Source organism: Panthera onca, chromosome B1 (genome assembly GCF_046562875.1).
Source record: "Panthera onca isolate mPanOnc1 chromosome B1, mPanOnc1 haplotype 2, whole genome shotgun sequence".
In the NCBI taxonomy this organism is placed as follows: domain Eukaryota; kingdom Metazoa; phylum Chordata; class Mammalia; order Carnivora; family Felidae; genus Panthera; species Panthera onca.
In genome coordinates this window covers 45,755,473-45,772,369 of record NC_138342.1, presented here as the reverse complement: position 1 = coordinate 45,772,369, position 16,897 = coordinate 45,755,473, and the positions used below count along the sequence as shown (strand labels likewise).

Here is a 16,897-nt window from a genome sequence, read left to right as displayed (position 1 = left end):
AACATGGGAGATTTCACCCAAGGCCAAGGAGACACTAGTTCCTTTCTCTTGGAGTTGTATCCCCTCTCCCCTCTCTTGAATATCTCATCCTCAAATCATTTCTGCTGCAGTAAGAAAATCGCTGGGGGAACTCCCCTGCCCCTGAAGGCCTTGACTGTCAAGCCAACCACCAGGACATCTCATGGGCTTCCAGAACCCAAGATTAAGTGACAATGAGAACAAAAATTTCACCTCTCAACCTTGGAGAAAACCTAAAAATGTTACTTCTCAATAAGGCATAGACATACACTCAAATGACCCAAAAGAATTCCACTCAACAAGAATCACAAGAAGAGGGACTCAAATTTTTCCAGTTTTCCCACTGTTCTGGCACATCAACACTTCTCTTAAAAAGCAAGCATTTTTATAAAACATGAATGCTATGAGAAGGCAGTAATGAGGGAGGTGCCCTGGCTTTAGGGATTTGGATCTGAAACTTGATAGCTATAGATGGTGACAATACTGGAATTAGCTTGTTATCCACCCAAGAGGCTGACACATCAGCCAGCTAGCTGCATTGTAGGAGTAGATAAAGTAACTATCATGTCATTTGGTTATCAGCTTTTAAAAAAGTGAAAAGAATGTTGTTATCCTACTCCCTTAACAAGCTTTTAAAAAAAGAAGAAAGCAGCATCAGTGAAAGAAAATCTGTTAAACTCCACATCTTAACATCCTAGCTGATGATCTGTTCAGAAGGGAAGGGATCAAGCACTCAGGATAAATATCCCCACAAACTTTCAGGCACCCATAGGGCCCCCTCCTAAGCACAAAGTTTTCCTCGAAGTTAAGTTTCTGACTGGGCCACTTATTCCCTGAAAACATTTTATTCATCCTGATTTGATATTCTCCCAGGCCTCTTACAACAATGAGGAGACATTCTTTATTTTTTTATTTTTCTACTTTGCCAAGGTGAATTATGGAATCAGGCAACTGGAAGATTAATATGGGGGCACTGCATCATTTACCGCCAAATGATCATATCATTTCCCCCATAACAAAAAAGGATGGAGTCTAATTATGGAATAACCCAAGGAGATTTCTTTCTACTTGTTGTCACAAGAAGCAATGCTTATCTAATTTATTTTATAGGGGGATGCAAATGTAAAAGTCTGTGTTAATTCAAAGTTAAAGTGTAAAATAATGGATTTTAAGCCAGAAAATGAAGCTCCTAGGGATTTAACAGCTTCAGTGATATATCTGGTATAGTGAGGATTAGAGCATAAACCTACATTTTCTTTGCAACTGTGTGTATTTGGAAGTTAGCTTATTACGCAGTGACCTTCTGAAAATCTTGAAAGGCTGTCATAACAGCATAATATGAGAGAGACCATCTTCCTTGATGATCTCTAAAAGTCCTTCAGGTGTCTCTGTGCCCCTGATGACTTACGGTCAGGGTTAATGGCATGCTCCAACATCACCTAGCTTTAAATGACCTCTAGAGAGTCCTTCAAGTTCTGTGTCTCTAATATTGAATTTTATAGGCTTTTAATGCCTTTTCAATTATATCATTAGCTATTTCCCTGCATAGCTGTAGCTCTTTTAAGAGATCAGATATAGAATGCTGATAAGAAAGTGGTTTCTGTACTTTATTAAACAATGAGATTTTATCATTGAGGGACTTCACATATACAGAGAGAACCAACATCAAGGGCTGGCTCTAAGTCAAATTTCTTGCAATGTCTCTATGACAATGTGATATGATCACTAGGGAGGCTTCCCCCCCACTTCCCTTTCTAGAACGGTCCATGAAGAATAGACCTGGTTTTGGGGCACCTGGGTGGCTCAGTCGGTTGGGCATCGACTTCAGCTCAGGTCATGATCTCACAGTCCGTGAGTTTGAGACCCACGTCTGTGCTGACAGCTCAGAGCCTGAAGCCTGTTTCGGATTCTGTGTCTCCCTCTCTCTATGCTCCTCCCCTGCTCATGCTGTGTCTCTCTCTATCTCAAAAATAAATAAAAACATTAAAAAAACTTTTTTTAAAGGTGAAAAATTAAAAAGAAAAAGAGTAGACCTGGTTTTATAAAGAATCAGCACATCCAGGGGTGGCTCAGTTGGTTAAGTATCCAACTCTTGGTTTCAGCTCAGCTCATGATCTCATGGTTTGTGAGTTTGAGCCCTGTGTAGGGCTCTATGTTGACAGTGCAGAGTCTGCTTGAGAATCTCTTCCTCTCTTTCTGCTTCTCCTGTGCTCTCTCTTTCTCAAAATAAATAAATAAACTTTAAAAATTCTACTCTTAAAAAAAATCAGCATGTCCAAAATCAAGATCATTATCTTCCACCAATACAAACCTGCCTCAGCACCAGCTTCCACCAAGTTTTCCATGCAAGAAATTTCAAGGGTCCTCTTGACTTCCTGTCATGGTCACTTTCCAAAGCCTGAATGTTCTACATCTTAAAGACCACTCATCCACCCCGTCCCCTCTATCTAGGGTGACCACATGTCCCCGTTGTCCAGGTCGATCTTGATTTATGTCAGTTGTTGCAGCATAATTATGAACAGTGCTCCCTTTTGCTCACAAAAGTGTCCAAGATGGACAACAAATGATACAGTCCATTCCCTTCCTTCCCATCACCATGCCTCACTTCAAGCCCTCATTGATTCCTGCCCGTATGGTGGTTGTCGTGGGCAGTAGTCATTACCCAACTGTCTTCTCTCTCTCATTTACTTCTCTCTCTCATTTACTTTTTCAAAGTGTTAACTGAATGCAAATTCTGTGTCAGACACAATGTTGGCACCAGGTTGGGCTTCGATGTAAGGCTGTGCAGTGTGGACACAAGAGGCGAGCAAGGCTGGAATTCAGCCTTCCCTTCACCTGCTAGGCTATGTATTTTGGTGCAGGCTAGGTCCTCCTCCCAGAAGGAAGAGGTAACTTCCTCTTGGCACAAAGGCACAGTCTGCTTGCCAAGTCATGCACCCTCTGTACTGTTTCTGCCCAGTAGGGGGGCTTTTTTTTCTAATTTATTTAAGGACATTAAAAAGGCTAAAGGTAGCCCCTACTTTGTGGAAATTTCGCTCCTTCTTCAAGTCTGTCCCTATTGGAATTCATTCCTCTCTTCTGTATTAACCTTCCTACGCTGCAAACCTGATCTTGCCTCTCCCTTGCCTCCTTCAACAACTCACTGCCATCTATAAGCTCCAGTTCAAAGTCTTGGGCATGATGTGCAAAACCCTCAGTCATCTCATATCTGCCCTCTTTCCAGACTTTTCTCCCCATTTTCCTGCATTTCTCTCCATGCACACCTTGCTTCAGCTATGCTGGACTTCTTTCAGTTGTTGGAATGTGACAAAATGATTTCCACTGGCTTCATCCTTCTCATGTGCTGTTTATCTGGGCTGGGATAATCATCCACACCCCATCCCACCATCTGACAATCTACTTACTGATGGTGATGAAGGGGGAGAGAGAGAGGAGGAGAAAATTAAATGATGTTAAAGATGATGAAGAACTATTGTAACGGACTGTTAAATAGAACAATTTTTCCTGGGCCTGGAAATGGAGCTAGGATCCACAACCTAAAACTACAGATGCTATGTGTCCCCACATTCGAGAAAAGAGCCACCAAGAACTGGTGCAGAATGTTCCTCAGTGCTAAATGGCCATAATCAACCCAACCTGGCTCACGAACCCCTGCTCTCTATAAGCACGTTCGGAATGAGTGAGAGCCTAGTGGAGGGTGTAGGAGGGTTCCCCTCCCTTCCCATGCCTGCCCCCTACCACCCAAAGAAGCCAAGTGAGGGGGTAAAGCCAACATGTCTGTGGTGTTTTCAATAAAGGGAAACAAACATTCCATTTTCCAGTTAGATATCTGCTGAGGAGGCAGGGCCCAGGGGGACACAGCAAGGCAGGCTACATGGAACCATGAGTTTCCCACAGATGTCATTGAAGTTTGCTGGACTGAGAAGTCTTGGAGATGCCCCACCAAGAAGGGTGCTTGCCAGATACATGAACCCAGTGGCAAAGGGATTTGGAATGTGCTATGGGTTGGGGTGGGGGAATGCTGAACTGAAGGAGAATAGAAGAGAAGGAGTTGGAGGGCAAATCTCTCATGGCCCTTTATCCAAAGGCCACCAAGAACGCACCTGTAGTCAAATAAGTAATAAGTTGGCTTTTTTCCTCATTGTAGCAAGACAGAATGGACTCCATATGGAACTGGGTGATGTCTCAGTAAGAAGGTGTTAAAAAGAACCTATTACAGGTTTTGGACTTGGGTAATTTTGGGGAAGGTCTAAGGAAGCAGGAGTTCACTCTGGATGGAACAATTCTATGATTATCTCAATAAATCTTATCTGTAGGGAGGGCAGACATGAGTAATAGAAATAATTGTTAAAGTAGCAATCTTTTTTCTTCTTTTTCAAGTTTTTAGTTAAAGTAACAGTCTTGTTTAGTGAGGCAGGGGTGCTTACTCTTTTGTGGGTGGCACCTTGTCAGAAGTAGGGAGAGGATCTTGCCCTTATAGCCCTCAGAGGAAACCAACCCTCCCAGGACCTTGATTTTGGACTTCCAGACTCCAGAACTGTAAGAAAATACATTTCTGTTGTGTAAGCCACCTCATCTGCCCTATTTTATTTATTTATATTTATTGCAGCCCTAACAAACTAATAACTTGTAACAAGTAAAGAGATTGAATTAATAACAAAACACTGTCCATGAAGAAAAGCCTGCTCCCAGATGACTTCACTGGTGAAATCTAAACATTTAAAGAAAAATTAAAATAAATTCTTCAGAAACTCTTGGAAAAAAACAAAAACAAAAACGGAAAATGCGATAATACTTTCTAACTAATTCTGAGGCCACTATCACCCTGATACCAAAACCAAAGACGACAAAGAAAACTACAGTCTAATAGTGAATATAAGTGCCAAAATCTGCAACAAAATACTAGCAAACCAAATCCAGAAACATATAAAAAAGGATTATACATCATGACTAAGTGGGATTTATCCCAGGAATGCAAGTTTGGTTTAACATTCAAAAAATCAATTAATGTAATATGCCATATCAAGAGAAGAAAATACATCTTGATTGATCATCTCAACAGATGCAAAAAAAAAAAAAAGGCATTTGACAGAATTCAAAATTCTAATTCTTGATGATAAAAGCACTCAACAAAATGGGAATGGAAAAGAATTTCCTCAACCTGATAAGACCATCTGTGAAAAACTCCCAGGTAACATTGTACTTAATGGTGAAAGACTGAAAGCTTTCCCTCTAAGGTTAAGGTCAGGAGCAAGACAAAGATGCTCATTCTCACCACTTCGACTCCACATTATACTGGAGGTTCTAACCAGAGCAATTGGGCAAGAAAAAAAATCATAAAGGGCATCAAGATTAAACAGGAAGAAGTATAAAATTCTCTCTATTTGCAAATGATATAATCCTTTCCCCATACCTAGGCTTTTCATCTCACTAGAACTGAAGCTGAATAGGTGGCAGTATCTTCTTTCTTAGAAGCAAGAAGTTGTCAAATTTCTTTGTAAAGGCTCTATTTTCCTGCCTTTTCTCCTTCCTCTGAATAACCACATCTGTTCCTATTTTCAGGTGCTCCGCATAGGCACTATCACACAACCCAGGTGCCCTCTTCAGTGACAAGAATGCTGTTCACTCTTCTGCTTGCTGGACAGTGAGGGTTCCCATATGCTTGCATCCTTACTGCTGGCTCCAACGCAGGATTTCAAAACACCACAGCATACAGTGGCTGTGAGTACCCCTGTGCCCTCCCACCCACCCACAAACTTGTAGAGCCTGAAGGCTTCATCTGGCTGCATAGCCCACCTGGGAGCTAACTTAATAAGCACCTTTATTGTCTGTCTTCCCTTTCTGCCCACTCCCAACACCTCCATCCCCAAACCCCATGCAACTGGTGTTCCTCATGTGGCCTCTCAGGTAAACTATATGCACTGGAATCCTTGTTCTCAGGGTCCACTTCTAGGCAACCTAAATCTATGATAGGTAGTTATAGTGGGTCATCATCAACTTAGTGGACCTTTACCAGTGAGTTCATAATGTTGCAACATAACAGGAAATATCAGAGCTCACTCCACATTTGTTTCAATTTGGGACTTACACTGGGTCATGTAAACTATATCTCTTATAGTGGGACAAAGGCAAGAATATTTAGGAAAACTCTGCTCCAAAGACTTTTCATCCTTTTATAAACAATGGTCATGTCAGGGTGCCTGAGTGGCTCAGTCGGTTAAGCATCCAGCTTTGGCTCAGGTCATGATCGCTGTCCATGAGTTCAAGCCCCAAGTCGGGCCCTGTGCTGACAGCTCAGAGCCTGAAGCCCGCTTCGGATTCTGTGTCTCCTTCTCTCTTTGCTACTCCCCTGCTTACGCTCTCTCTCTCTCTCTCTCTCTCTCTCTCTCTCCCTCTCAAAAAAAAAAGAAAAGAAAAAAAAAACAAACAATGGTCATGTCAACATATGACCTTAAAAAAAAAAAAAGTGCCACTTTTCCAGAATATTTCTAAGGAGAGGCCAAAAAGCAGTGCTAGGTTTTCTGGATTGAAAGGTGCTTGTTTTTTTATTCCCCAAATAAATTTTATGATTATTTAATTTCCAAAAAAGTTTACAATAATGCTAGTAAGGCTGGTGAGAATGACAGCCATATATTGCTGGTGGCATCATGAATCACACACTTTGAGTTAGCAATCCTACAAATCCTTGAATTTATGCTAAGAAAAAAGAGAACTAAAAGGACATGCAGAATCATGCACATTGCAATGTTGTATGTTCAATAAAAATGTAAAGAATTTAAATGGATAGGAGGGATTTGAAGGGCATACTCTTGGAAAAAGAGGCTTTAAGGTTAAGTTTGCAGAGCATTTTACAGAAAGGCTGAGGAGGAAATGTCAGGTGTTTAATATCAAAAACTTCATGGGTTTACCATTTCTTCAGGTGCCTCAGTGGCACACCCAGCTGTGTCCTGTTCTCTGGAGAAGTTTGATGGAGCTCCAACACAATTTAGTAGGAACCTACGACAATGAAATGGTGAAACAGCTCTCTTGTGGATTCAGTACTCACACTTGAAACTTGATTTGGCATAGAAAAGCACTGGAGGGGGCGCCTGGGTGGCGCAGTCGGTTAAGCGTCCGACTTCAGCCAGGTCACGATCTCGCGGTCCGTGAGTTCGAGCCCCGCGTCAGGCTCTGGGCTGATGGCTCGGAGCCTGGAGCCTGCTTCCGATTCTGTGTCTCCTTCTCTCTCTGCCCCTCCCCCGTTCATGCTCTGTCTCTCTCTGTCCCAAAAATAAATAAAAACGTTGAAAAAAAAAAAATTTAAAAAAAAAAAAAAAAGAAAAAGAAAAGCACTGGAGGAGGAGTCAATTGATGAGGTTCCCAAAAGAGGAGTGGTTGGCAATGATTTGTCTTCTTAGCCTGGCACCCAAGGCCACACCGGGCCTGTGGCCAACAGGGACACAAATCCCCATGTGGAGTTTTTTGTTTGTTTGTTTGTTTGTTTTAATGTTTATTTATTTTGAGTCGGTGTGGGGGAGGAGCAGAGAGAGAGAGAGAGAGAAAGAGAGGGAGAGAGAGAATCCCAGGCAGGCTCCATGCTCAATGCAGGGCTGGTTCCCAAGGACCAGCAGATCATGACCTGAGCCAAAACCCAGCCAGATGTGCAACCTCCTGACCCATCCAGGCGCCCCCTCACCCTGTGGCGTTTTGTTCTTTAAAAAGCTTTCCCAACTTCAGAGTAATTTAGGACTCAGGTCTCCCAGGCCCACGGAGAATTTAATAGATTAAACACAGGGTAATCGCAAAGTTGTTGTCGTTAAGAAGTATAACTGGGCTAAGAGACGCGAGGAACCAAAAGCTGAGGGAGCCGCCGTCCTTGCCGGCGACCTCGAGGGACTGGGGAGCGGTGCACCGGGCTAAGGGGCGGGAAGCACTGGAGACCCAGCGTCCCGGGCCCGCGCGGATGCCCTGCCCCGCCCCGCCGGCAGGGGCGCGCTGGAGCCCGGCGGTCCCGGGAGGCGCGGCGCGGGCGGGGAGGCCGCGCTCTCGCCGCCCTGGGGTGTGGCTCCCGCGGCCCGGCCGGGCGGGGCGCGGGGTTTAAAACGTCAGCCTGCGGGATCAGGCTTACTCGCGCTCCCGCCGCCTCCGCTTCCAGCCATGGAGTGGCCGCCGCTGCGCGCCCTGCTCCTCAGCGCGGCCGGGCTGCTGCTCCTGCTCCTGCCCCTCTCCTCTTCCTCCTCTTCGGACGTCTGCGGCCCCTGCGAGCCGGCCGCCTGCCCGCCCCTGCCCCCGCGGGGCTGCCCTCTGGGCGAGACCCGCGACGCCTGTGGCTGCTGCCCGGTGTGCGCCCGCGGCGAGGGCGAGCCGTGCGGGGGCGGCGGCGCCGGCAGGGGGCACTGCGCGCCGGGCATGGAGTGCGTGAAGAGCCGCAAGAGGCGGAAGGGTAAAGCCGGGGCAGCAGCCGGCGGCCCGGGGGTGAGCGGCGTGTGCGTGTGCAAGAGCCGCTACCCGGTGTGCGGTAGCGACGGCATCACCTACTCCAGCGGGTGCCAGCTGCGCGCCGCCAGCCTGAGGGCCGAGAGCCGCGGGGAGAAGGCTATCACCCAGGTCAGCAAGGGCACCTGCGAGCAAGGTGGGCACGAGCGCTTTCCCTTCCAACCCTGCCCCATCGGCCGCGCGCCCCCTCGCGGGTCAGACCCGGCGGGGCGTACTCGGCCGTTGTGCCCCGGGATACTTCCCTGGGCATCCGGGAGACGGATCCGAGGGGAGGATTTGGGCGCCTCTGAGAGGCTAGGAGGCATAGGCAACGCCCCCTCTTCTCTCTCTCTCTCTCTCTCTCTCTCTCTCTCTCTCTCTCTCGGGGTTTTATTTTGGAAGCTTGTTGCGTGCGCCAAGAAGTGAGGTTTTGCGGGGCGAGTGTATATATAGAAAAGTTTTTCTGGCACCACAAGACTCCCGCGACCCAGCTCATACTGACAGCTGGCAAGTCGATAAGCAAAAGCTGCCCCCATTCTTTTGGAAACCCAGAGATGTCATTTTCTCGTCCTTCTTTCTTGGCTTGTGTGGATATAGAAGTGAAATCAAGAGTGAAGGGGGAAGAGTTTGACGCTGAAATACAAAGTAAAGTACTGTCAGAGAAGTTATTTGTCCCACGTTTAACTGGCTAGATTATAAGAATTTTAAAAATTGGATTTCATGGTCTCTTAATGTTAGAGAAAGTAATTCACTTACTGGAAATTAAAGATTCTCAAACAATAATCTAACTAGCTAATTATTTGTGGGCAAAAAGTGCAAACTCTTTGAAGAATGTTTTTATGATGTAGTTTATACTGTGAACCTTATGACCATTTTGTTTTTCTTTCTTGTCCCTTTTTTTTGTGTAATTCGTCCCCAGGATGCACTGTTCGGCAGGAATGCCTTTGAGGTTATGTTTAATCATTTATTTTATTCCAGACAGATCCAAACTTGCCATAAATGAAAGGGGAAAATAAGAGTCTGGACTTGTAAGGGGAAAAAAACCTCGGAGATTTTTAACTCTGTCTGAAATAACATTTTCCATAGGGAAATGTTAGAGAGATCCAACCTTGGCAGTCCCTCTCCTAGCCCCAGCCAACACAGCAAAAGGGAGGGAGGCAGTTCTCCTGAAATGACAGAAGCAGTTGCTTCTTTAAGCACAGCTCAGACTTTCTCCACACTTTCCAAATAGTTCTTTTTTTAGAGTTTTTCCCAGAAGCCCATACTCTGATAGGTCGTATGTCACTCATCTCAGAGTTCACTATTGAAAGCTTTAAATCATGTAACTTACTGTGGACTATTTATATTACCATCATTACCTTGAACTTGGAAAATCACAACCCAAAATAATTCATATACTTTTCCAACAGAAACAGTCATTTGTTTTTTTGGATCTCTTTTATCAGTCATATCTTGAAAAGAGAAATGTGCATCGTTTAAAAACTCCTTCCAAATACTGAGATTTTCTTATAAACATTCTAAGGGGAATTTTTCCCCACAGTCTTTCCAGATCATTGGGACTTGCTTATCACAGCCAAAGGTTAGCTTGGGGATTGTTTAAGCATTGTTGTCAATTCTAGCCCGTAGCTAGTTTTATCCCTTTTTCTCTCTTGCTATTTGTGTCTCTAAACGCACAGTGGGATTATAAAATCTTGAGAGTGATAGTTGTAGAGAACTAATCCTATCACCTCATTACCATATACACCCCGTTCCCCAGCATCTTTCCAGACTGCAAACCCCTTGAAGATGTGGACCTGGTTTTTCTTTTTGTTTAGGAAGATGTTAAGTGAAATAGCGTCCAAAACTGGAGACCTTGACAAAATTAGCCTTTTCTTCCCAGTCTGAATCTAGAGATGGGGGTGTGGTGCCTGGGACCATTTGTAGGAGAATGTCAGAGAAAGCAGAAAAGAATGTGAGGTCTACCAGTGTGCTTGTCTACAGCAGAGACAAATGGGACTAAAACCGTATCTCCTAATATATTTCTCCTGATGTGGATGTGTTTTGACAGCTACAGAGGCAAATCTGACAGAGTGCCATTTATTTCCGTGCCATTTAGTACTGGGGCTTTGCAAAGAATAGGAAATCCGTTTTCTAGGTTCCTCCAGCCATTTCTACCCTGAGAGGAATTTCAAGTTATGCTTCCTTGAGTGTTGAGAGGAAGGGGACATTCCTGCTGATCTCACTAACCAACATTTATTGAGCAGATAGCTGGTGTTAGCACTATGCTAGATGTTCTACAGCTGGGGATGCACAGAACAGATCTGGTCCCGCTAATTAACGTATCCACACAGGTTGCAGTCTCCCCTCCCTGTGCGCCTTCCTTGGGGCGCTGGAGATACTCCCAATCATCCTCTTCTTTTCTGAGATTACCACTTACCCACTGTCTGGGGAAAAGATCTTAGTCTGCTTGTTTTCTGTACCTGTGATAAGAGGCAAAGCCATCTTCTTGAAAGTATGTCTGAAAGATAATGATCTGAAAGCTTGGAACTGCCATCATGCATTTAGTGTCATTAGATCTTATTGAAGTCCCTGAAGTCATAACTGGAAGAGGGGATGTGACAATTCAGTTTAATAAAGGGTTAATATAGGAACACCTGGGTGGCTCAGTTGGCTAAGCATCTGACTCTTGATTTCAGCTCAGATCATGATCTTGAGGTTCGTGAGTTCGAGCCCCATGACAGGCTCTGCACTGAGTGTGGAGCCTGCTTGGGATTCTCTCTCCCTCTTTCTCTGCCTCATCCCGACTTGTGCGTGCGTGTGCTCTCTCTCTCCCTCTCTCAAAATAAATAAATAAACTTAAAAAAAATAAAAAGTTAATATAGGTGCTGAGATATATATATATTAATATCTCACGGTTGGAAGAGAACGTGGTGCTCCTTTATTCCAGTTCTTGATTAACACCTTTTGTTCCTGGTCCTTTAAATCCGAGCTTCTTGGCAATTCCGTTTCAACCACGTTGGTCCCTTTGGGTCCCCTCCCCTCCTTCTCCCTCACAGTTTTTAATTGTGGAATCAGAATTCATTGGTTTTTTTTTTTCGTTGTTGTTATATTTTTTTGAGAGAGAGGGCACAAATGAGCAAGGGGCAGAGAGAGAGAGAAGTGGGACTCACCCAATGTGGGACACGAACTCATGAACCATCAGATCATGACCTGAGCTGAAGTCAGATGCTTAATGACTGAGCCACCCAGGTGCCCCAGAATTCTTTAAGAGTCTCTGTGTTTAGCATTTCCAGGACTAAATTCAAACCACCTATCAAGACGAATGAGGCTCTTTACCATAACTGTATTCTTTTGGCCTCTTCCCTCCAACCCAGTCATGGTCCAGCTGCAGTAAGTGTTGCTATTTGCTGTTGTTCACAGTCACCCCCTTGGCCTCACTGGTCTTTCCGCCCTTTGAACATTAGGCCTTCAAGATCAGCGCCTGACCCTTTCTCCATGAAGCTCCTTGACTCCCCTGACTCCACCCACCCTCTACCCCCTTAATGATGTCCTTCAGTTCTCGGTAGGCTTCCAGTCCTTTTTCAACAATATTTATTGCACATATGCTGTGTGTATATAAGCAAGAGGCATTCTGGCAGAATAGTTAAGACACTGAGCTCTAGAACCAAACTCCCTGGGTGTGAATTGTAACTGTCACTTACTGATCCTTAAGCAAGTTATTTCACCTCTTTGGGCCTGGGTTTCCTCACCCTTAATATAAGGATTATAATCATACCTATCTCAGAGTTGTTGTTAAGGTTCAGTGTTGTGAAATAGATGAATATATGGGAAGGGAAAAAAGGGGGGGGGAACAACCAAAGAGACTCTTTTTTTTTTTTAATTTTTTTTTTTTTAATGTTTATTCATTTTTGAGAGAGAGCACAAGCAGGGGAAGGGCAGATAGAAAGAGGGAGACACAGAATCCAAAGCAGGCTTCGGGCTCTGTCTGAGCTGTCATTAGAGCCCAATATGGGGCTCAAACTCATGAGCCATGAGATCATGACCTGAGCATGGACACTTGGACACTTGGACACTTAACCAAGTGAGCTACCCAGGTGCCCCCCCCCACCCCTACCAAAGGGCTCTTTGGATGTCTGTTTTCCTCATAGGAGCATCCTAAAAGAGGGACGCTGTCTTATAATTATTTATAAACACAGTAGCTGGCTATTGGACGCTTTATAAATATTTGTTGATTAAACAAAGGAATCCACGTAAGAAAGGGCCTTCCTGTTTGGAAATGCAGGCTGTGGACTCTCCTGCTTGTCTGTTCTCTTTTCTTGTATATTCTGCCTTTCTGAAGTCTAGGCCCGGGAATACATCTGACCTTAGACTCCTCTTCCTCTCTTATCCTGAACTCTTAACATTAGGTGGTCACTTCCCCGCCCCCCCCCCCCCCCCAAATCCCAACATTTCTCCATCCTTTGGTGGTTAAGAATTAGGTTCAGAGCCACAGAAACTGTTCTGCAAATGGAAGAAGCTTTAGTAAAAGACTTTGGTTTTCAGAAACTCATTTTATTTGATGGACTTTAAACATTTGTTCTTTGAGAAGCTCATTTTAGGCTCACTTTATTTTGATAATCATTCAAATGTCCATGTTCTGTTACTGTCCTTCAATGAGTTATGAACTTGTGATATCGTGATTTATAATAATAAATATGTGATCTTCCTCCCTGTTTCTGCTGCAAAGCTCCTAAAACCCTTGGAATTTCCGAGGTATGGAGAGTGGTGGGGTGTCTTTTGTATGTTAATGAGTTACTTTGGGACTGTGGTTGGGGGCTGGTTGCCAGTTGAACCAACCACATGACTAAAGGGTTGGAACTTTCAGGCCTACTCGTCACCCCCTGGAAGGGAAGAGGAGCTGGAGATCACCAATGATTGTCATCGAATCATTAAGGCATGCTTATGTAACAAAGCCTCCACAAATACCCAAAAGGATGGGTTCAGAGAACTTCCGTGCTGGTGTACATGTGGAAATGCTGGGAGAATGGCCCTCCTGGAGAGGGCATGGGAACTCTGTACCCCTGTCCCCATACCTTGCCCTGTATATCTCTCCTGTCTGGCTGTTCCTGAGTTACATCCTTTTGTAATAAACTGGTAATTTTGTAAGTAAAGTGTTTCTCTAAATTCTGTGAGCATTCTAGCAATCCATTGAACCAAGGAGAGGGAGTCGTTGGAACCCAGTTATGGCCAGTCAGAAGCACAGGTGACCAACTGGACTTGGGATAGGCATCGGAAGTGGGAGTGCAGTCTTGTGGGACCGAGCTGTATGATCTAACACTATCTCTAGGTAGATAGTGTCAGAAAAGAGTTGAACAGTAGGACACACAGCTGCTATCAAAGAATTGCTTGGTGGCGTGGAAAAAACACATTGCCACTGGTACCAGAATTGTAGAACTTCACTGAAAGTTGGAATAGGGATTTGAAACTTAAATGAGATTACTAATGGTCTGGTTTATCTCCAGGGATGGGGGGAATGGAAGTCCATGCAATGCTTTGTAAACTAACAGTTATACCATAAAGATGGCCACAGAGCCCAGATGAGGGGAATCCTTAACCCAAACTTGTAGAAAAAGGGCCAGGAATGACTTCCTGGAAGAGTAAGGTCCTGAGATGGGGATGTAAAGGAATTGGCTGGAGAAGAGCTAGCATGGGGGTTGGAACGGACTTAGAATGGAGAGAAGAGCATTAGCAGCAGAAGGAATAGCACATGGTTCCATAGGGCTGCCTCGCAGAACTGGAGAGCAGAGGTGACCGCTGAACACTTGACCCCAAGGATGGAAAAGTTTAGATGCATTGAAGTTTAGAGGTGATCACCAGAGCTGAGGGACCTATTCGGTGATAACATTGGATTTATGCTTTTTAAAAATCTGTGTTGGCCACCCTTAGAATGGGATTGGAAGAGGGGCAAGACTGCAGTCAGAGACTGCCATTAGGAGGCTGTTAGAATAATCCCAGCAAGAGCTGCCTAGACTTCTTCACAAGACCTTACGTTTCTCAGATCTTAGAAGCATGGTCAAATCCGGGCTCTTAACCTGCCATGGCAAGCTGTGTGTTGCTTGGCAGAGACAAGCCCATTGTACTGTGCTTTTTTCTTATAAATGACTCCTTACAAAGTACCCACACATCCTCTGCTCATTAGCTAGCCCTGCTCCCAAATTATAACCCACTTGCTCATTTCAGGAAGCTCTTCCTCTCTCGCCCACAATTCCCATTCCTCCGTCTGCTTTCAGATCAGAAACAGAAAATGTCACCTCCCAAAAAGTCTACCCCAGACCAACAGAAATGCTTTAAAATTTTTTCTGGCCTCATTTGCCCTTCTTGAGCACAGAAACTTCTAGAAAGTTAAGTGAATCACTGGTTCATTTTTAGTTTACCTAGTTTTAATCATTGCATTTTAGGAAGGATTTGAAAACCTGAAGAAGCTTTAGAAAAGAAAATAGGCAGCCTTGCCAAAGGGGTCTTAAAGGACTTAAGATTCTTTTGGAGGAAAATAATCCAAAGAACAAGTTAATGTTTCTTCATGGTTGGGAATTAGTTGTTAAGTGGAAGGTGCCTGACCTACTGTTCTACAGTTCCTCAGGAGATGGAATTAAAAGGCCTGGAATTAAGTAGCCATGAGGCACATTTAGAATACACAGTAGGAAGAACTTGCTGGTAAAAACTGTTGAATACCATAACATGCTCATATGGGAGTCTGGAGAATTCAGTTTGAAAGATTCTCTTTGGGGAGCTGAGAGATCACCTCAGTGAGGAGAGGAAACATGTAGAAGAGGTTGTTATAACTTTAAAAATCTTTTATACCCTGGGCCTGTGAGATGGAATGATTGAGCTGATCAGGCATTTATTGACACCGCTAAATAGGATTTCCATCCTTCCCCACGAGCCTGCTCTCCGGTTTACTGCAGACTTGCCTTCTACAAGAGACTGCCTTATAAGGCTCTCTTTGGGTAGTTTAGCGACAAAACTCTCCTGGATGGAGTCCAAGGCCGGCCAGCCTTCCTTCACTCTAAATTCCTGCCCACAGTGGATAAGATTATAGTGCTTCCTTTACCTCAAGCTACCCCACAAATGATCTCACCTCATCTGTGTTTTTAATTGTAAGACAACATCTTGTTTTTGGCAGCTTTACTAAAAAGGAACCCTGAACTATCGTCAAAAGAACTTTTAAGCCAGGGACCATATGAATGTAACCTTTTTTTGTAATTTAGATCCAGGGCAGCACTGTTAGAAAGATTTGAGATGGAAGAAGACGTGAGTGTGTAAATGAATGTTAGCTTATATTAGGCAATTTTAAAGATTTTGCAGGGAGACCTTTATTCTTTAGGAGGGTGGGTGGGAGGGACTAGAAATAGCTAAGGAAAGCTGTTCTGGGTGGGTTTTTGAGGTCCGTTAAGACCAGCACCCCACTACCCCCACAAAGCCTACACAAGAAAGTGAAGAGGTCTGTAGAAGAAAGCTAGGGTTGATAACGTGGGGGAGGGGGGAAATGTTTGTTTATTTATTTTTACTTAAAATTGATGAGTTAAATAATTGAACTCTTTTTTTCTCAAGTTGGATTAGTGGCAAAATGATCTGGTGCCTTAGAAAAAGCTAATTTGTTGAATCAACTTTACCGTTCTACAAAGGAAAGCTAGGTGAGGTTATTAGAAACAGCTGGAGGGGTGCCTGGACAGCTCAGTCTGTTAAGCATCCCTCAGCTCAGGCCTTGATCTCAGGGTTCAAGCCCCACATTGGGCTCAGCACTGGGCTTGAAGCCCCCAAAATCAAAAAAGAAAAAGCTGGATTGAGCAATAGCCCCACCTCTCTCAATGCCTCCACCAAGCAGTGGGTTACCAGAGAGAGGAACCAACCAGAAATGGACTGCGTCCAAAAGCACGTTGAGGTTGCAGAGCATTTTTGTGTCTGAAAAGAAAAGTTCAGACCAGGGCGCCTGGGTGGCACAGTCCATTAAGCATCTGACTTCAGTTCAGGTCATGATCTCATTGTTTGTGAGCTCGAGCACTGCTTCTGTTTCTCTCTCTGCCCCTTGCTTATGCCCTCTCTTGAAAAAAAAAAAAAAAAAAAGAGAGAGAGAGAGAGAGAAAGGAAGGAAGGAAAGTAGGTAGGTAGGTTCAGACCAGATAAAACAAACCTAGTAACTCAGTGTAGACAGTGCCCCATTCCTGTGGTATGATGTTACTTACTTACACCAAGAGGGCCAAGGACAAGCCAACATGTTCAAAGTAGAGTTTACTATGAAAAAGCAACACCTTCAAAACTTCAGGGTAATGCATTTAATAAATGAAGGCACAGTTTGGTGTACTCCTTCACAGGATTATTGTGAATGTCAGAGTATAAAACAGATATGAAATCACTATAAAGTGTGCAGCACCAAATGTAAAGAGTCCTTATTGACTAGACTAAATTC

The 16,897-nt window shown here is 44.3% G+C and overlaps 1 protein-coding gene across 1 annotated transcript in view; it reads left to right on the top strand.

The window, feature by feature from the left end:
• The first annotated feature begins 8,095 nt into the window (after positions 1-8,095).
• The window catches only part of IGFBP7 (insulin like growth factor binding protein 7), a 72,671-nt gene continuing 63,869 nt past the window's right edge, over positions 8,096-16,897 (top strand). The window contains exon 1 of the mRNA XM_060655743.3: positions 8,096-8,629. Within this exon, the coding sequence (XP_060511726.1) occupies positions 8,155-8,629 (475 nt within the window). The 5' untranslated portion in view covers positions 8,096-8,154. The remainder of the gene's footprint in view (positions 8,630-16,897) is intronic.